This window comes from Mchenga conophoros, linkage group LG12 (assembly GCF_057382185.1).
Source record: "Mchenga conophoros isolate Kocher_MC1m ecotype Shallow Benthic linkage group LG12, M_conophoros_male_GT1.1, whole genome shotgun sequence".
Classification (NCBI taxonomy): domain Eukaryota; kingdom Metazoa; phylum Chordata; class Actinopteri; order Cichliformes; family Cichlidae; genus Mchenga; species Mchenga conophoros.
The window spans coordinates 28,851,688-28,872,906 of record NC_140537.1 but is presented as its reverse complement, the minus strand read 5'-3'; the positions used below and the strand labels follow the sequence as shown (position 1 = coordinate 28,872,906).

Here is a 21,219-nt window from a genome sequence, read left to right as displayed (position 1 = left end):
TTTGGCTTTGCTGCGTTGAACGTTTTGTTCTGTGCTGCTGCTGATTATTTTTCTTTCTTCCCTCCTTGCTGCGGCCTCCAGGTGGGCTCAGTTGTGGCTGTGGGTTGGATCCGCTCCCAGAAAGCAGTGGACTGGCGCCTCTTCAGGAACATCTTCCTGGCGTGGTTTGTCACGGTGCCTGTGGCCGGCCTGTTCAGCGCCGCCGTCATGGCCCTGTTTGTCTACGGCATCCTGCCCTACGTCTGAGGGCGCAGCGCCGGGAGGGAGAGCAGAGGAGGAAAAAGAGAGTCGGAGAGAGAGAGAGAGAGGGGGAAACTTGGGTAGATGTCATATCTCGAATGTGTGGGTTGCTGATAGAAGAGAAGGAAGAGAGTCGATGCACAAGGGTGACGAGGAAGAAGGGAGGATGGTTTACAGGTGGACTTGGTTGTACTGTAGATGTGAGGAGGGTTGGTTCACATGCTGCCTGGCTCCGTAGTCCAGAGATCTTTTTGACTCATTTGAGTTCCCAATCGGTTTTTATTTATTCTCTTTCTTTTTGGTGGGATTGATTAAAAAACAAAAGTGTAACTAGTGTACCATTCAATCTGCTGTACATAAGACAATAACAGGGGACTTACTGGTAACTTCTAACAAAACACGTGACAGTCTCCTTAAAAAACAAAACCACGTAAATATAAAAAATACAGAAATAAAAATGATCAAAAAGCAGTTTATTCTGCTAACATAAGCCAGCAGACTCGCCTGCAGTAAATCCATATCCTTCTGCCTGAAATTCTAGGCAGCACAATCGGTCAAGTGCTTACTTTTTATTATCGTTATCATTGTTCCAAAATGCCAGGGGTGAAAAAAACAACAAAAAAACAAAACTAAACTGTACATATTGTGATATTGGGTCGAGTGTGATTCGTTGTATTGCGGCTTGCTTTCAAACAAAAGAAAAGATGTGCGCGTGGTCAACCAAACCCATCTGTCATCTCACTTTCAACATGCTAGCCGGTACAACTGGGGCCAAACGGAACGGACGCCTCAGAGAGGAGCGGTGAGACTGTCACTCTGCTTTTGTTTTTTTATTATTATTATTATTATTTTTCACATGATACCATAGGAACCTAATTTACTAAAGAGTTGATTTTTTGTTTTTGTCAAGAGCTCCTGTATGTTTTTAGAGATCTCATATTTTTTAATGATGTATTATACTGTAATTTGTACTGTAAATAATGTCCTTTAAGAGTTTGGATGTGGGGGTCTGGGATGGGGGATTGGGGATGCGTGCGTGCGTGTGAGTGTGAATGGTTTCAGAAAAGTGGGTGGGCGGGGGGGGGGCCTCTTCACCTCATAATGATGTCAGAATTCACGGTTAGTTTCAACCCCCGCTGCTCATGGGAAACTCCCACCGATGAACACTTGGCAGGTTTTTCTGAAGTTGGCAGAAGAATATTGATTAGAACAAAGTGTTTTGCTTTACCAAACCCATCCACAGCAGAGGAAGTGAGAGTTGCCGTTGCATTCACTGTTTTATTGCCTGGGTGAATTGAACAGTATTGACAGAAGGTTCTTTTGTTAACGGCTCCCTCCTCGAGGAGATACGCAGATAGCGAGGGACAGTGAGGTTGCTCTTTAGAGAGCAGAACCATGCCAAAGTAAGTTGTTGTCACCATGTCTGTATGCCAGATAAATGAGGTACAGCAGATGCCAAAACTGATCAGATGTACAAAAAATAAAGCACTGATTAAGTTTAGTAAAAATGTTTGCATATCATCATCCATATGCCTTTGACTTTGGATAAAGCAGGAGTCATTTCCTTATATCAAAGGCTCCCTGCCCACTGATGAACCTTTACATTTTTTCATATTCAGATCATCTCAGATCTCGCACCGCGGTTATCCGAGATTATCCGAGTCCAGGTTTCAAATCTAACAGAGTGAGACATGCAAAAAGCTAAGGCCTTGTGATCTGTCATATCGAATACTTAAATTGTAAAGCGTTATGCAGACGTCGAAAGGAAGAGGACTCAATCCAAGCCACACGAGTAGCTCCTCAAAATGGGCAGGTGTTGTTTGGAGCAGAGAAGCATTTAGTCTCTCAATCACATCTGATTCAGTCTAAGCGCCATGTCATGAGGTGTGTGAATCACAGCCCGGTGAGGGTTTCAAGGCTGCTCATGCCACAAAAATATCACAAGACTTTTGTCTTAGGACTTAAGGTTGTATTCGGAGGTAGAACTGATCATCACCAGCTTTTTAAAACGGTCACCTGACCTGTAGATGAACAAAGTCTTTTTTTTTCTTTTAATTTGAACAAACTCGATGCCAGGTGTCGCAAGTTGTTTTTGTTCTTGTGGTGTGTTTCCTCATTTCTTGTTTTGTTTGTTTGTTTGTTTTCTCTCTCTCTCATGAACAAATCTATGCTTACGTAGCCACTTGCCTTGTAACTTTGTGTTTTACTTTGTGCAGAAAAAGTAAACTAATTATGTACTGTGGTGTTTACATCGTAACCATATTGTAGAGTTATCTGAAAAACAAAAAACCCACAAAAAAACAACTGTTGCCTAATGATGCCAATGAAAGACAAACTATTAACCGTGAGTTTTTAAGTGCAAGTAAAAAAATTTTTAAAAAAATAACCAGAAGTGTCTAGAGAGAAAGAGAGCGAGAGCAAGTGTGTGCGCAGTGACTCGTTTTTCATTTTGTTTCTTGTAGCGGTAGTGCTGATCCTGACCCCCGTCACCTTACACTGCTACTACAATGCATTAACACTACATGTATGGGTGCAATTCAGTAATAAAGAGGATAACTAGAGAAATTTCATCAGAACTATATTTTTCTACCATATCTGAGTTTTAACCGGGATGAGCTTCCGGACACTTTGGAGGACACTCTGTGGGGCTGATGGTAAAATCTGGCCAATTGGGATTAGTTGTTGTAAGACTGTAATCGCAGCAATACTGAGAAATGGTCTTATTTCAGGGTGCCATGTGCCACACTTCCTCTCAGCCCGGTGGGTTCCTCTAACATATAGACTGATGTGTCGGTTGCCAGTAGATCAGATTTTTAAATTACCATTTTTATTTTTGAATTTTTGATGAAAACACTTTGTAATTTTGTTTCCCTACTGCTTTGGCCACGAGCTTCAAGAGCAGCACAGCACCGTGCCAGAAAACCATTGTGTAGGACTGACCTGATGAAGATGAATGCAATGAGTGGTATCTGGAAACTTGATTGTGAGGAAATTTGTTTCCTTGTTTTTTGGCAGGTTAGCGCTGTTGAAGCTCATGGCCTTCTACTTTTCCACAGGCTGTGTGTTGTTCAATGGGGCTGCACAGAGCCGGTGTGTTCAAATCCTTTTGTGTTTGTTCTGTGATGCCCGGAGGAAGAATATTTAGAAGGAATTTTGTGATGACACAAAACATTTAGCCTCCCCCCCCCCACCCAGGAAAATATGCAGCAGAGATCTGAAGCTTTCATGGATGTTTTTTTCCCCTTTGTCTTTAAAGCAAGCCAGTGTTACGGCCAACTTCTAATTGCTAAACAGCTGAGGCGCTCTGGCCTCAAGCAAATGGCACAAAAATGACAAAAATTAGTAAAAGCAGACGGTAGCCTCAAAATTTTTTAAATCTCTCATGCAGTCGTGAGGATAGCATTTTGTGCTATTTTATTTCTTTGGATTCTATTTTATACTATGGCATTTATAACTGCTGAAATAAAAGCAGTTTAAACCTTAAAAATCTATATTCATAATATGAAGTCAGAAGCTGAAGAAAGACTCTTTCATTTGCCAGCTTTCTACTCTGAGGCTTGTGGAAGTTTGTTGCTCTGGTGCAAGATTTACTAAACAATATAATGAGCCGGAAAAAACTTTATTTCCTTCATGCATTAGGAGGTTTGTTTGTGAATGGACTGAGGTCAGCCGGCATGCATCGCGTGTTTGATTTGTGCAGTGTCACCATCCTCTGCTGCAGCCCCCCTTTGTAACTCACACTGTCATTTTCTATATTGTTTTCCATGCATTCTCAGTCCTGATGGCCAAAAGGGATGCACTGCTCAAGATGGGGAGGGAAAGTGAAAATCGCCTTCTGCTGGCAGCTTTAAGTATCTGAGAGAAAGGGCTACATCCTGAGCCGGCAACAGGAAATATATACATCTAACGTGGTTCCCTGTAAAATCCGAACACTTTCAAAATTTGATCACAAACGGAAAAAAAAGATTGGGCGTAGGGATGACCACGGCCCCTAGAGGGCGCAGTTTGACACGTTCCCTCCCCGTAGAGAGGGACAGCATTTTAGACGGACTGTTTCAACGATTGGTTGAATTGCCATTGAGGGAGCTGCTGTGCTTCTGCCGCATTTCAACTGTTTATCAACCTTTTTGTAGACAAAAAACGAAACAAAAAAAAACAGAATGTGCCATTTCTTTCTCCCTGAATGTGCAATACAAGCCGTTTCTCGTGAAGGTGCAACTACATTGCCGTCACTTTAGTGGTCGTGTGTAGCTCCACCTGCCCTGGTGTCATAGCGCCCTCTCCTGTGTGTGTGGGACTAGCACCGCCTCCCAAAGGCGGAGCAGCATCAGCTCAGACTTTCATCTGGATGTGGCGTGCTGTCTCCTAGTTGTCGGGTCTGTTTTGTAATAGAATGTGCTCCTTGGCTGGCCTGCAGGTTTTACAGCTCTGTGATGTCTCTTTACTGTTTACTGCTACTTAACTGTCCGGTCCTTCAGAAATAAGATGCATATATATATGAATACAAATGAATAAATTAAAAAAGAAATAAAAAAAATCTAAAGAAACTGTAGCCTGCTTCTACAAAATCTTAAAGCTCTTCTGATTTGCATATATCGTACTGTAATGTTTTATTTAAGATTTAGTGAGAAAATGTCTGCATTTAAACTAAATTATGGGAATTAAAATTACAAAGAGTACCTAAAATCCACTGAGTTGTGTCTTACTTTTGTAAAGGTGTGTGGTATGTGTTTGTATGCTGCATAAGGAAAGCTGGGAAAGTGTATAATTAAACACTGAGGCTTTATTGCATAGTAGGCACAAGAGACGGATATTTAAGACAAGTTACCACATTGTTTATTTCACATAGTGTTTATTTATTTTTTTTGCATTATGGGTAAGCTAGAGAACATCTGGCAATGGGATCAGACCATCGCTGATGCTAGCGAGTTCTTGAACCACACCATTTTGTTTCCTTTTATACAAGATAAAGATGTCTCATGTTAGGAGTTATGCATGTATTAAAAATCCAACAGTGGAAAGGAGCCACAGGACCTTTGGGCCCCTACTTCCATTTAGTAGTGTTGGACCACACCCAACCTCTCGATCGTGATTACAGGAATGTAGTTAACATTGTAAAGTTTTGACTGGTTTTAGGTCCAGCGTTATTGAGGCATGCTGATAAAATGTAACCACAGAGACAGAAACACCTGATAAAGTATTCAAAAAACACCTCCGTGGCAGTTCCTGTTGCAGTATAAAACTCACAAGGTAAAAACAATAACACCCCACCCCTTATTTAGCTTATTTAAGTCAATAAAGAGACAAAAAAAACCAACTTTTGATATACAGTCCGAGTGTTTTGTTTTGTTTTTTTTTAAATCCAGTCCAATCTCTGGTATTATGAACCCAACAACGGCAACTTGCTTTATACAGTGTGTAGTTTCCACTGCATCTAATATGAACTTCTGCTCATGCTGCGTCTCTTCTCATTTCCCCCCACTTTGCATGCATTTGGTTTCCTGCAGCAACCGACCTCTTTAAAGACCAAATGAATCTGCCAGATCTTTTCAGGCTGCTCTTATTTAGGGTTTTGAGCTGAAATAATAATTCACTGACTTGGCTCAGATTGCACTTTAAGTTCTCAGCAGCATTGCTGTCTGAGCTGGGTTTCATTTAATACATCTCTACAGTAACGGTGAAAAATGCTGGTTTGATGCTGGCACACAGCAAGTGACACCATTTGCGTTCAGAGGGATAATGGTTTCCATTTCACATCGGTTAAATCAGTAACCAACAAGAAATGGAAACCATAACCTCTCTGCAGTGTTTCAGTAACACACAGCCTGCGTGCTTTGTGAATGGTATTTGTCCACTTATGTGTGGTTCTCGTCCTCATCTTAATTGACAACAGACAACCCTTCAGCTGTGATGAAATGTGGCTCCTGCACTGCAGTAAAAATCTCATCAGGGTTCAGGGTGGAGGTTCACTTCATTTTAAGCCCCTGACCTCCTCCTTTGTCTGCAACCACCGGTTTGCATGCTTAACTTCAAACACCAAGTCTAATTTGTTTGTAGTATGTTGCAGATGTGTCTTTCTGTGAATCAATTTTCTATAAAGACCTTGTTTTCAAGTTGTTCTTGAAACGCGGTATGTCTCCAGATGACGATGATGAAAGTATTTCACAAAAGACCTTGCAGTCTTTTCAGCAAAGCTGTAAAAAATTAGCCTTAATTTTCAACTACATGATTCTTAAAAAGTCCCAGTCCTGCCATTGCCATCGATTGGAATTTGTAGATGCTAAAATTGTCCACTGTTCCATTCTGCAGCAGTGACGTCATTATATTTAGAAACAAAGGTTAAGAATGACACCTATGTGCTTTAAAAACCAAGACGTGTTTATTTTGTGTGTTATTCCAGACATATTGTCCACTGTTCCATTGATGTTTGAGATTCTTTGGCCCTAGATGGTCTGCTCACATGACACATGGCAGACAGGCCGGAGATACGGCTATTTTTATTCTATATTGGTATTCATGTGGCGTTCGTGTGTTCAGATTTGCATAAGTTCACAGTGAAGCATAACAGATATTCGTCTGGATTTGTGCGTGTTCATGTGAGGAGGAAAGTGCAGCTGCCATAATGTGAGCAAAAAAAAACACTGGAGTATTTGTGCCTTTAATAGTTAATGTGTTGTTTTTTTTCCTAACTGTGCACAGAAAAACTGTGGAAATTTTCCCCAGGTAAGTTTCCACTACATTTTAATGACCCAAGTTAGTCCAGTGGTTGTCAAGGAAATCAACTTTTACAAAGATGATTTTTGTAAATTTGAGATTATCATGCTGTTTATTTCTCCCAAACTTAATTTAACTGTGAAAATACAAGAACAGCCGAGCTGTCCTGCAAGTCAAAAACCAGGGCAAAAAAACCAAAAGTTCATTAGCGCCACTATAATCTCAAGGATAACCGAAGAGACTCATACCCTTGTTCTCATTTCTGTCAGAGAGAGCTCAGTAATAAAAGCCATTCCACACTGACAGATGTGCCTCACTCTTTGTGAGTTACACAATGTCAGAACTCAAGGTGAAATCTTTTTGTTATTGTTATTAAAAAAATAACCCACACTCAGTTTAGTCCAGTGTGTCAATCTGCTGCTGTGAATGAGGACAGGAGAAGACCAACTGAGAATGCCTTGACCTGTAAGATAGGCGTTTATTCTTTTTCTTGTAACCATGTTCTGTACATGCTCGCCAAGAAGTTAGCAACTGAGAGAAAAAAAAAAAAAAAAAGAAAGTAAAAAAACCAAACAAACAAACCAGAGAGCAGGATTGAGTTAGTTCATTTCCATCCAAAAACATTTTTTATTGTCCTCCAAACTGAAAGGTTTACCCTGTGATTTGGCTTCTTTGATAAGCCAAAAAACATACATTGCATTTCCTCAGGTAGCAGTGGAGGCATACAAAGATCGTTTTGAGTGAGAGAAATTAATGGAAAGAGCAATACAGGATTCTCTCCTTCAAGTCACATGATGAGTAATCTTTGCATTCATGAGTAATGGAGAGAAGATTAATCTCAGATCACTGGAAGCTTGAGAAAGTAGCATCTGATCTTCATTAAGAGAGAAAGGAGGGAGAAGATGAAAAACAAAACAAAAAAAAACAACCACATGAAGAACAGGGTCGCGTTTCTTCCATGTTAGAAAAGGCCTGAAAACTGTCACACTGCTGAGATAGTTTCATCTCTGGTTGCCTCCAAGTTGTGTATCGCTTTTATGTAGAGCATCTGTAGTGTACACAAATGGACACTGGATATGCAATTCAAAACCAAAGTGCCCACAGTTGATAGAAAGCAAGGTCACATGACCCAAAACAGGTAATGTCACACAAAGGGGAGGGAGGAGGGTGAGATTGGACTTGAAGGTAACCAAACGCCGTCATCAGTCTGTGTTCGTGTGTGTGTCTAGTGTGTGCGGTGAAGTGCCGGCGATGCGGCACTCAGCACCATTAATGTACAGTTACTCAGGTGTACGAACAAAAAGAGAAAGACCTCCCCGTCTAGTGACTGTGCAGTTAAAAATGGGCACATGGTGATTTAAGCTCATGCTTAAGTTGTGGTAAACCATCCAAGCACTTCTTTAATTTATAACTATAAATACACAGCAGCGTTTTTACCAGAGAGGCTTCTGTCTGCTCCTCTCCCTTGGTGAGTGGAGTGTGTGACAAGTTTCTCTTAAAATGGCTAACTACGCTTTACTCATCTGCTAAAGGAAACACGGGTTATGTGGATTTGATTATCAACTTTCATATAGATTTTTCTATAATATATTTATATAGTTATTTTTCCTTTCTCTCACGCAGCCACCACTCTTGCTTTCACATTCTCTCGTCTCACTACTTTTATTCAATGGACCACATAAAACATGGGGTGGAGTGGGGAGCAACAGAGCTGAAATGACATGATCACTGACAGATGATCACTGAGAGGGAAAAAAAAAAAAAAGCCAAGAAGAACTGCAGTCTTTTTGTCATCCATTGGCAGTTGGACTGACGCCGCAGTCAGCCAGTTACAATGGTGGTTTTGAGGGGAGGGAAGGGCCATGTCATCAAAGAGGCGGCGGAGGAGGCTCTTTCTTCGTTGGTGCCGTTTTAGTTGTCGTCTTCGTCGTCTTGGTAGCTGGGGTCATCTCCTTCAGGTTGAGGTTCTCCAGCGCCACGTCTAAGGTCATGACCTCAACACAACCCATGGCCTCGAAGTCAGCGAAATTCCGCAATGAACCGTGACAGTCATCCTCGTCCTCGGAGGAGGAGGCTGAGGCGTCCTCGTCTGGTAACAGTGTGGACAGCAGCAGCTCCGTCACGAACAGGCTCCTGTCGGCCCACTGGGCCTCGCACGCCTGGCGCTCTGCCTCAGACAGCCGTGGTTCGTTCAGCCTGCACAGAGAGAGACAGAAGGAGTGATGAGAATAAGAAATTTATTTGTAACATAAAAATCCTGTAACTACTTATTCCGCACTGAAAAATCCAAAACGTCTACTACTGGACACAAGATTTAGAGGTTTTTAAATTTCCACAAAGGGGCCAAACGTAATGCTTGCAGATAACTGCCTTAAACTAAGATTTAAAAGGAGTTTCTGATCACATGTTAAGCTGTGAACCAATGAGTGGATCACACATACATACTCAAACGAGCATGCACGTGGTTGTTGCTAATTTTTCCACTCAATTTCCACGTTCTCTGCACAGAAAGAATTTCTAAACACAGGTAATAAGTAAAATACATTTAAAAAAGAAAAACAAAAGAGACTTGAAAATAAAAACATTTAAAACTGGCACACCTGCTGAGTAGAAACTGGGAGCTATGTGCAGTATGCTGTGTGTTGGGCTCGGGTGGGCCCGGGTTAGGGCTTGGGTTGGTATTATGGTTGGCGCTTGGGTTGGGGTTTGCAGTGGCTGAATTGGTATTTAGAATAGCATTGGCTCGGCCGCCACCTCTGGTGGCATTTCGGGCAGTCTCCAGCTGTTGACGTGCTGCCTGGGCCTGCTGGCGTTCCAGCTGGAGTTGCATCTGAAGCTGCTGGAGCTGGGAGGCAGACGGGCCCGAGCTGAGCTGACCTCCTGCTGAACGCCGTACCCCCGACAACTGAGACAGAAGCTCTGGAGGAACAGAAAACAACAGTGGTCAGTGTAAAGCATTAAAGCTGATCATACTAACTACAGATGATAGCTCAATAATACATTTCTTTAAAAGATAGCAATATTTTATTATTTTCAAAATAATATATCAAGTCGGTCAAGCGTTTTATCCCTCAAAATATGCACTGATTAGTTATACTGTCACCAGCACACCAAATCAAAAGACAAATGTGATTTTCAGGGCTAAAACTCGATGAGCTGGATCAAGGGCTCAGCAGGTATAGTGGGTCATTAGAGAGGCGGCTGGTACCCGTGTGTGAGGCAGACTGAACAGGGTCCCTCATTATGGCACAGCTGGAGCTGACATGGCGAATGCCAAGCACTGAACCAGATTCAAATTGGGAACAGGATAATCAAGGAATTGCTACAGCAACAACTCTACCCACACATTTCTTTACCATCTACACAACACTTAAGTACATGCAGACACAAGTAGCAATGGTTTGTAATACCCAAGCTACAGCAGTTAGCTTACCCTTTTTTGTGAGGAGGAAAATATACTAAAGAAAACCTAATAAACATGCTACACCTGATTTAGTATTGAGCGCATTTTTTCTTTCCCTGTCAGACCTATATGATAATGCATATAACAATAAAGATAAATTAATCCTTTAGTGTCTTACTGTAATAATTTGTTGTCTGACTTGCACCTGGCTCTGCAGCTTCTTGCTCTACAATTATGTGCCCCACAGGAAGCCTGTAATAACAGGTGCTTTGGGACTGGGGACTAAGGGAAAACTACACACTGGGGAGCAGCATTTGAACCTTGGTGAGGTGACATTACTGGTTGGTGGGTTCAGACTATTTAAAAACTGCATCAAATGTACTAAAGTTAAGCTCAATAAAGCCTGGATTTCCAAGGGTTTTCGTAAAGTTAAAACCCATCGTTTACAGAGCTACCAGGATATTTTCCCCGTTTTTTGTTTTGTTTTGTTTTTTTTAAATAACACTTTCTGGTGCGGCATTTACATTTCAAGTCAGCGCAACATACGTCACTCATCGTTTACTGTCGTGCTGGGAGATTACCTATCATGGAAGAGGAACTAAAAATTACCCTGAAATGGCTTGGGTACTTTATTGAACCGTTCTTGCATACACTCATACTGAAGAAATCATCAGGCACTTCCTGAATCCAGTAAAAAAAATTAAAAAAAAGGTTTTTTTGAGTGTATGTGTGACTAACCTGCTATGGGGTCCATGGCCTCTCTGCTGTAGTTGGAGCTCTGTGATGAACTCTGACTGGTGGAAAGCCCCCCTGTGGTGCTGCTGGTGAAATGCATGTTAGACCTGCGGGCTCGCGGGCCCCCTAACCCGCGCCCGGGGTGAAACATCCTCCTCACATGCCGCACGCCACTGGACTCATCGTGATGCTTGCCGTCAAGGAACAAAACAAGAGCATAATATTGATACAACTAAAAGTCAAAAATTAATGAATAATAAAAAAAAAGTACAATTAAAAATAATCCATAAACCTCAAAATGTGCCTGATTGTGAATAACAGATATTTCTTGCTTATAAAATTGCTTTTTAAAAAACGAACAGTTAATAAGCGAGATGTAGCTCAAAACTATCGCTGCCACGCCTCTAAATGCTTCCCAGGACTTTTAATGAGCCATCTGCAATCAATACCTGCATAAAGCTCTCATGTCAACATAAACACAGAAGACAAAGAACTTTGCTGACTCGCAATCAAAAGTTATGGCTCTGTCAGTGAAGCTGTCAAAGGACTTGTTTGAGCTACGTTTCATTCAACTATATTTTTGCATTTGTGGTTTTCTTCACTGCACCCATTCAAAGTACGCTATAAATAGGCAGCCAGACTGCTGTTGTCAGTCCGAGTCTATTCACGAGTGTGCTTTTCAGCTGATTTCTGACAGGCTAAGTAGACAATCACATTTTAGCCATTTAGACAATTAGCTCAATTTAATGAATGTCCCTTTTTTGGGAGAAGGTGAAGCTTCTTTAACCTTTGCACAAGTGGTCATTTACTCATTTAAGTTACAATGTGTCTGCATTTTTATCCTCAAAGGAATGAAGGAGATAAGCATGCATGTCTGGAATCTAATTAGTTAAAACGCCTTGACAGAGCCTTGGGTTTATGCAAAGTTTAATAGCAATCAAGTAACGGATCAGATAAGAGCACTCCTAAGACTACTTAATTTTTTTTTGAGTAGAGAAATTTCCCAGATAATGCTTAAGTGAATGAAATACTCAGGTCTTATTTCCTGCACTGATTTCTGAACCACTAACATGTTACTGCCTTCTGCAGTTATATCATCAACAAAAATCTAAATCAGGTGATAAAACAATGCAAATCAGTGTTTCCATTCTTTCATAAAACAAGTCTACTGTAATGTTTCTGTCCATCAGCACTTTTTTCTTCATCTCTTTTCTGGCATCTTACAGAGCCAAGAGTAGAAAAAAACTGCAGCTTTTGGCTCCATGGATTTATATATAATGAGAAATAATAAAAGTAACCAGTAGAGGAAAACAGTACAGTATTTACAATATCAGTATCAATAAGGATCCAGATTGTATTGATAAATCCTGAGCAAATATCAATGACAATGCCACTAGGCATCAAAATCAGTGGAAACCCCTATGACAACCTGAAACAGCCAAATAACAAAAAAGAAGGGAAAAAAGCTGAAAACACAAGTGCCACTGATCTGTTTTAGCCACATTTCCTCATGCTATTAATTTACCACTTAATCATGTGTTCATATTTTTGTTTTTGAGGCATGATAATTAGTCCATGTGCCTTCACTGTCGTGCATTGTCTATGCACCAGATCACCAGCAAACTGCTAAAGATTTTATTAACATAAATAAAATGTTAATGTTAAAATGGCTTGTCATGCAGAGTAGGCTTTAATACTGTAAGCAAAATATCAACAAATGTCAGTTCCACTGAACAGATGCCTCCTTGTTGCAATGATCTTTAAATAGACAAGGCTAGTTCAATGACATGAAACTCAGCATTTCTTTCACAAAGCATAAAATGCAGCTAATGTCACTTCATATCTGCAGAGATGGTACTTAAAGTACTTGAAAAGGATATCAAGTCTCTGGGTGCTCTGTGTTCAAGTGTTAGATGAGCAGCAAAGTCATCTGTCACATGATTTGGGTCACCACCAGGAAGTGCTGCACATATGGGGCAGATCTAAATGACAGAAAAACAGAGTGTGCACATTAGTTTTCACAACACACACACACTTCACCTCACACTCAACATTCACCACGAGGTATTAAATCCTCTTAAACAAACACTGTGCTTAAACACGAAGAAATGTAATATCAGTAAAGTGAAACCTGCATGTGAAAGGAATATATCCAACAGAAATTAATTTAAAAGGCACAGACTGCCATCAAAACATCAGAATGCTGCACAGCACTGGCTGTAACAATGACATTAATAAAAACATCAATATTTTAATACCTTGTAAACTCTGACTACTATTTCAATGCCAATTTTCTGCAGTAGTGACAGACTGATACCTGCTGTGCTTTCTCACGCCGTCATCTGACAGGAACTGACACCTGAGACTTTATAATGAGAGATATCTATGGGAGAGTTTCATGACAGAAAGAATGGCAGCTAATCATTCACAGTTCCATCTTCCTCACTTGTTAAGTGATATTTATCTTTAAAATTTATCTATAAAAATCTGTTTATTCAATGCTGTCATTTTTTCCCCAGGGAAATGTTTTTCACAATTTTTTCTAATGTAATCACATTAGAAATTTCCACAATGTGATAAATTTTTGTTTGTACATTTAAAAAGGAAGAAAATTCAAATTATCCAAGCTAAGCTGCAGTGTTGATTTAACCAGAGCAGGTAGGCAATTCCTCATATATTCAAAGAACAAGGATTTTGTGTCACTTGCAAACATAAGGAGACATTAACAGTGTTTTTACACAATGGCTGTCTGCACCTGTGGGGAAGACATACTGTTAAATTTCATTCATTTTTGAATAAAAACTTATTGAGAACGCCTTTAGCTACATATGTTCTTGGCCTTATATGGTATCTAAGGGGACTGTATGACTTTTAACAATTAATATACTAACTTTCATCTGGTGTTCCTGGACAGATTGTGCCTCCCCGGTACTTTCTCAGTCTCCCTGTCTGCTCGTGCGCCTTTCTCACAAATTGCACACATAGAAAACTAGTTCTCCCCTTATTAGAATGAGAAAACAAATATAAAGCCATAACTGAAAAATCATTTTAAGTCAACAGCTTGGAAAGCTCACGTGCAGTCTCAGCTGTATAAGCCAGTGGTGGTGGTGTTTTTGTTGACTGTACAAAAAGAATAAGCTATAAATAGAGCTGCAAAGTCTGCCATGACTTGCAATTTGATTCTTATTTCAGACTCAGAAACTGACTCAAGGACTTTCAACAATAATACTGTGAACCAAGACAATAAATATGACATAAATGCATGCTGACAAACCCAACAAGATCCTGCAATGTGAGGCCCACTCAGACACTGATTCAGTTTGCTTAGTTAAGATAATATTGAAGGAAATGCAGCTGTTAATATCTGCACAAACATCAAGTTTAATTTCATGGAGCACCAACTTACCACTTCTGTGGAGGTCTCTGTATGCTCTGCAGCCACATGCTCCTGCAGGGACATCTCTGTGTAGCCCATTCTGCCACAGTAGGGACATGTGAAGGCTTGGGGCTGCTCCACCGAGAAGGCTTCACCACCATAGTACAAGTCTGGGAGGGAATAAACACCCACATTCCATGTAGTGTCAGTTATGTAGCAACATTTAAATGCAAGAGTTTAAGTTAAAGCTACAAGTATGCTATAAAATGTAAACACAATTAAAGATACTCTGTTAACTACAGTATTTTTACCCTTTACATATACCAGGAAACATAAATAAACCCATGCACATGAAACCATCAGCAAGTAGGCCATCTACAGACATAGTTACAAACTACAACAGTCCATTTAAGAAGAACATTTAGCTCCTAATGAGAGATCTACTCAGCACTCCATTAGTTGTTTAAAAAAACAAAACAACAACAAAACCCACCAACAACAACAGAAAAAACACATACAACAACATTAGCATTAACTTTGGGGTTATGTTTGAGTTAAATATAAGTGCAAATTTCACTTTTCCTACTTTCATAGTTAACACTCGCAAATAACAAACCCCCTCCCCCCTCAAAATGGTGTTTATTACAGTTAATATTCATTAATCTATAAACCTTGATTAATATTGGTTAATGTCAACTGTTTAACACAACTAATCATAAACTTAAAGATCCGATATTTATTGAACTAAAAAATTTAAAGATGTGTTCCTTGCCAGGAGTCTTCAGGGATAATCAATGAAAAGCAATGAAAACATGCATTTATAGATGCATGCTCATCTATATTCATTCTACAGTCCATAATACCATCTTTTTAAAAATCAACACTTGTGTTGTCCAGCAACACCACTGCTACTTCAAATTCTTCCTTAATGTGAGCATAGGTTAAATAATAAAAATAAATAAATAAAAAAAAGGTACTTCTGAGCTGCTTTAGGCAGTTTGATTTGCAGGTAAACTCAAAAACTGAGTGGAAGAAAAACCATCACTGGGCTGAATTGGGCAGCAGCACGTTAAACAAATTGGCTGAAGGTGTTAATGTGCGTGTGGTAGCCTGTCTCTGTGTTAGCCCTGTGTTAGACTGGCAATGATGCAAATATTTGAATTATTATTTGAATGCAAATAAGTCATCGCTTTTTCTTGATTATGGAAGCTTTTTTTTTTCCTTTTTTAAATTTGGTCTTTACAAACATCTGTGGGGGAAAAAAAAACAAAACACCATCTTGATTTGACTCTAGACCTGGTGTGAAAGTTTCAGCTCTGAAAAAAAGAAAAAGAAACTGAGCACAACGCTAAAACTATACCAGAAAATTTTAATGTTCACATACCCTGAATAGTTCTATAGAGGTGCTGAGAAAAGCTGCTGATACGGGTCATTTCACAGAGACCAATTTATAGCACACCTTTTCTTTCACATCGCTTTTTTTTTTTTAAAGAGAAAGAAATCACCTATTACTAGTAGGGCTGAACGATATATCGCATTTGCGATAATATCGCGACATGATCAAGTGCAATTTTCTAACCGCAAAGGCTGCGATTATACTGCGATTATATTATACAATTCATGGGCTGCATCCTCCTGAGGCCGCATTTGTAGACCGATTACGTCACAGCGACGCGCCGAAGGCTGTCCAAATTACTACCATATCCCAGAATTCATAGCGCGGCCCAGCCAAACTCCAGTTTCCAGCAATGGCGGCCGCTACTAAGTTTTAAAATTACTCATACTAATCTTTCTGGGTCACAAAATAAACTTTTAACATATTTTCAGGCGAGAAAGTAGTTGTGTAAACATCAAATATCTGCTCGGTTTATCAAGATATCCCATATTTGCAAAAGTGCTTCGACGTTTTCAGAGGCGTCTGCTACCCACCAGCTCGACAGCTAGCCGGGAGCTCGAGGGTTACTGATGCGGCCGAGAACGGCACAACTCCCTGCACATCATTTTCAGATCACCGTGGAGTTTCGCTGCTCGGGTTAAACATAATATATAAGTCACTTAGACAACCTAAAAATGTTATTGTTGGGCTTTTTTCAGTGTTTTGTTTGTTCGTGAGTAAATCGGTTTGGCTGAGATTAAAGTTATTAGATTAGATAAAATAAAACTTTATTAATCCCCCGGGTGGGTTCCTCCTTGGTTTTCACACAGCTGACTAAAAGTCAAACAGAAAACTTATTAAACAGAAGTATGAGACAGTCGAGAATTTACACCAGTGTCTGGTTATATTTTAGATAGCAAGAAGCAGACGGCCGAGTTTATTAAACTCCACCGAGACAGCGGTGACGCTAATCAGAACTAGACCGTCCAATTTCACGCCTTTAAACTTTAAAGGCGTGTTTGTGTGTGTGTTTATACAATTGCTATTATGTTTGCACTTTATGTGTAATGTTACTGACTGCAGAGATCAGTAAGATGTGTGTATTTTTTATTTATTAGTTTTATTTATTTAATATTATTTTTTAATTGAATGACTGTCTAGTAGTTCACAGATGTCGAAAAACTGAGTGTGGTAAAGCCACTGATTTTTTTTATGTATATTTCTGCAATCTGCACATTGTACTGACTTTCATTTTAATGTTTACACCAGGGTTCCTTGTCAGCACTTTATGCTCAGATGTTTGTAAGCTAAAAATAAACTATTGTGTATGTTCAAATATACTGTTGTGATTGAAGAAGTTAAATAAAAATGTCAGTCATCAATTCATGCATCACCTCATGTCATCATAACAGAGGTCTGTCTTCCAGGAAAGAACAGTTTAAAATTAATGTAATATAGTATTGGCCATACTATATGATGTATTGCTTGTCTTTGTTTAATAATACAGAAGACAAATACCTTAAAAAATAATCGCATATCGCATCGCAATCGCAATATTGGGGCAAAAAAATCGCAATTAGATTATTTTCCATAATCGTTCAGCCCTAATTACTAGCTACATGTATGACAACAACTCATGGCAGGGGTCTCATTTCCCCAAATAATCAAAAGAATTCTAATCATCAATTATTTTTTTTTTTTAGACATAGCTCAGTTGGTGGAAAACCAGCAGGCTCACTGAAAATGCTTGCAAAAAGTCAATAAAATATCACTGCCAAAAAAAAGAAAACCTCTTATTAAGCTTGCACCTTCTGTTGTGTTTTCAGCAACAGTTGCTGTTTGTATTTGTTTTTTCACCAGGCTGAAAAAGAGCATCTTCAATGTGTGAAAAGCTGAACGGTAACATATTTCACAACATCAAGACAAGAAGTAATAACAGAAGCAGTCGTCCAAAAGGAAGACAAATGGCCCATTTAATCAAAAGAAATTTGGATTGTACCACGCTTACCCGAATGCTTAATTAAAGAATTAAGAATATTAAAAGATTTGGAGAAGTTTAATCCTTACTGCTGCCAATATAAAATATTCCAGTTATGCAGTGATAAATCAAACCCAGAAGGCCAACAACACACTCCCAAAAACTCCTCAGGCTGAGTCAAATCCATCACTGTTAAGCCATTTGGGAGCAGCCTTCCCATCTGAAAACAAAAGCCAGTGCCAGGAAAAGATAACATACGACATTGCACTTTTGCAATCTTATAAAATCTAGTGAAGGGAGGTTTATAAAATTAAAAAAAACAAACAAAAAAAAACCAAAAACAAAACACTGCCAGTATTACCGCTCTGCCCTAACTGGCAGTCGTGACCATCCCAAGACAATTCAGTTCTTTAGCATTTGTCACATTTTAAAGGAAAAAAAATAAAATACCACTGCACCAAGTTTGAAAACAGCTCATAATTTCTCCATCTTTTGTCACCCCCCCTCCCCTTCCCTCATACACCTGGCCCATACCTGGACTATCACTCAACACACCATATGAGCACACATCATCCCTCTTTAACAGCTGATAAATTCATGTTTGATTGCTTGACAGTTTACAGTCCCTCAGTTGACTCGACAGTGAAATACAACAGGCAATTACCCTCTATGAGAACTGGCTTACAGGCACTGTGTCTGTAATTTGAGGCTCAGTATTTCAACTAATGGAGAAATGTTCATAAATTCAACTACACTCCATTCTCATTCCTGGTTTTTAGCTGACTGTCTGTTGACATGGATGACATGCATATCATCTTTACTTACCAAAGTCAACGCGGGTTAATATACACTGCATGGGATGCTCTGTCGTGTGTCTGGTTGTAGTTGCACCGCTCTCGTAGCACGATGCGCAAAGATCATAGTCGTAGCAAATTAAACATTTGTAACGTCGTCCTCTGAAGTTACCCTTTAAACATGCATCACAGCTCACACCTGAGTGAAGACAGGAGAACAGAAGAGAGAAAAGTTAGAAGATGTGACAGTTAATCAACTTTAATTAATTTTCAAAATCAAGTAATTGAAAACTTCATCTTTTGAGGATTGCCAGATTTATTACTGGATACAATTTATCACAGTTTCTCTGATACCATTAGGTTCACTGGATTACAACTAATATTTTTTTCCTTGTATGTCCACTTCAGTTAAACTGCAGTGAATAATATTCAAAACATACCTACATTGGAAATTTACAGAAACATTACCACTACATATTGTCTGGTTGGAAGATTTTAAAGTAATGGATATTCAGTTGATTTTTCAGTCCTGAGCCAGAATATCGCAGATCGCTGCAGAATTCCTGCCTCAACATTAAAACTAACACAATCGAGATAATTCAATGTTCATTAAGATAATTTATAATAAATATTAAGTGCACAGACAGCACTGTTTAGTCTGAACTGGGACTTTGAGAGAAGTCGACTCTTGTGGTAACATACTGGATTGCATTACTTTCTTGTGCATTTGTTTTGTTGTAGTTGGCTAAGCGTTTTGTTCAATATTTGCTTGTGTTGTGGTGGGCATAGGTGACTTGGAGTAGATTTTTGGCTATGTTCCTTACAAGTGTTTATTTATTGCACAATTTATAAATAAAGTGTTACTGTGTTACACTTAGTCCAAGTCCCATCAATGTTTAAGTAAAAACTACATTCACAACAGTGAATTACTAATTACCACTGTCTTCATTTCAGTACCTACATACATGTAATGCGCCATGTGAGATGGACTGTGGTCAAGTCCGGGCACTTTTTGATTGACTACGACAGTCGTACAGACACAGTGTACGCATGGCATGACACTGGTTTGTGTAACCCCCCCTAATATCTCCATTCATAACTATGAAGCTGTAAAAAGGTATATAAACGAGTGTGATAACGGTAACCCCTTCATGATATAACTCAGGCACAAACACCTTGACTGACAGCAAAGTTAAAAACAACAACAACAACAACACAGGCATGGCATGTAAAGGCCGCCCGGCCTAACCTTCGCAACCGGCTAACAATTTAACAACTTAACTCTTAGCTCACAGGCAAGTCATCAATGGTAGACTTTACCCAAGTCAATTTTTTTGCCGGTTTGTGATCAGAAACGTCTTCTAACAACACTGCAAGACATCTACTCAACACTAATAACTAACAAGGTTGGCCACAAGGACGACGTGAATGTTAGTTTGCTAAATGTTAGCTTGCGAAACTTGATTCAGCAGGCCAGCAATGACCAGGAAGGAGGCTGAAACTAGCTAACGTTTACGACATACAAGTTTCAAACCCATAACGCCATCTGGGTCGCGTTCCACGCTTCTGTTTCCTATTCTCGACACTCCCCTCGCTCCCCGGCTCGTTAAGGTTAACCTACATTACCCATCTCCCAGGCTAGCTAGCACACTTAGCTAAAGATACGGAGCTCCTTCCGCTTATATGTCAGCGTTGTTTTGGTCAGTTAAAACAGAGTAGTGCATATGTTCTGAAGAGAGAAGACCAACTCCAAGAGTCCGTTATGATTAGACACCAATTCTCCCGGCAGCCATAATGTGCCCCCACGAAATTTCACTGCAACCTCGCTGCTAACACTAGCCTACGTTAGCTAGGATGAGCTGCAAACTAAGGAATTCTCGGCTAGCTAACATTAGCTAGCGGTGAGCTGTCATCGTTTTTAATCGCAAATCCCGTCTCTGCTTCCACCTCCGTGCTAAAGCACCTTCTTACCTTCATGACGGGACATCCTAGCGCAGCCCCTTGCTCGGGCTCCTTCGCCTTGCAATGCAAAATAATATGAGTGAAGAGAAGAGAAGCCGGGGCTGGCTGGCTCTCCCTGGCCTCTTCCCTCATGAAGGATCCGGTCTGGCTCGCTGCCCCCTCCCTCTCCTTCTCCCTCCGCCTCCTGCTGTGTCACTGTCCAGTGCATTGTCACTCCATGCACACGGTGGCGCTGTTGTTCCATTTTATTTTTTTTACCACAAATGCTGCTTTGGGTCGCTTGTGGATGAACTATAGTGACCTTAGTTCTCACTTTTTTAATTTACCGTGAATTTCAGCATTGAAAATTCTCACAAGTGTTTTTTAAATCATTAAACAGGAGGTGCAACTGGAGTTGGAACAGTTGAAGATAATGAGATTTTCATTGTGTGACCAGGAAGGACGGGATTAAAGTGAGGAAGAGCTCCGGTTGAGCAGGTTCATGAATGTAGTAAAGGACAACATTGAGCGGGTTGGTGTGACAGATGACTGGGTGTTAGGGATAGTTTGAGATGGATGCAGATGAGGTGTCGTGACCTCTAATTATTGCTCATTCCAGTTCTACCCACTTTATTTAATTTTTAGCATCATCAAACAGCCACA

General features: G+C 40.0%; 2 protein-coding genes across 6 annotated transcripts in view; one reads left to right on the top strand and one right to left on the bottom strand.

Annotated features, from left to right (window-relative positions):
* slc20a2 (solute carrier family 20 member 2) overlaps window positions 1–297 on the top strand; it is a 41,611-nt gene extending 41,314 nt beyond the window's left edge. For all 5 annotated transcript variants that reach the window (XM_085295081.1, XM_085295077.1, XM_085295079.1 and 2 more), the window contains exon 11: window positions 82–297. In XM_085295081.1, coding sequence (XP_085151207.1) covers window positions 82–246 — 165 coding nt within the window. In that variant the 3' untranslated portion in view covers window positions 247–297. The remainder of the gene's footprint in view (window positions 1–81) is intronic.
* A 7,105-nt stretch (window positions 298–7,402) lies between these two features.
* LOC146562852 (E3 ubiquitin-protein ligase KCMF1-like) lies at window positions 7,403–20,800 on the bottom strand. Its single transcript, XM_085295082.1, has 7 exons — window positions 20,587–20,800; window positions 18,647–18,814; window positions 14,499–14,638; window positions 12,973–13,074; window positions 11,096–11,276; window positions 9,555–9,873; window positions 7,403–9,150 (listed from the first exon to the last, which is right to left on the bottom strand). The coding sequence occupies exons 1-7, from the start codon at window positions 20,783–20,785 to the stop codon at window positions 8,823–8,825; spliced, it is 1,437 nt and encodes a 478-aa protein (XP_085151208.1). The 5' UTR covers window positions 20,786–20,800; the 3' UTR covers window positions 7,403–8,822.
* Window positions 20,801–21,219: the final 419 nt, after the last annotated feature.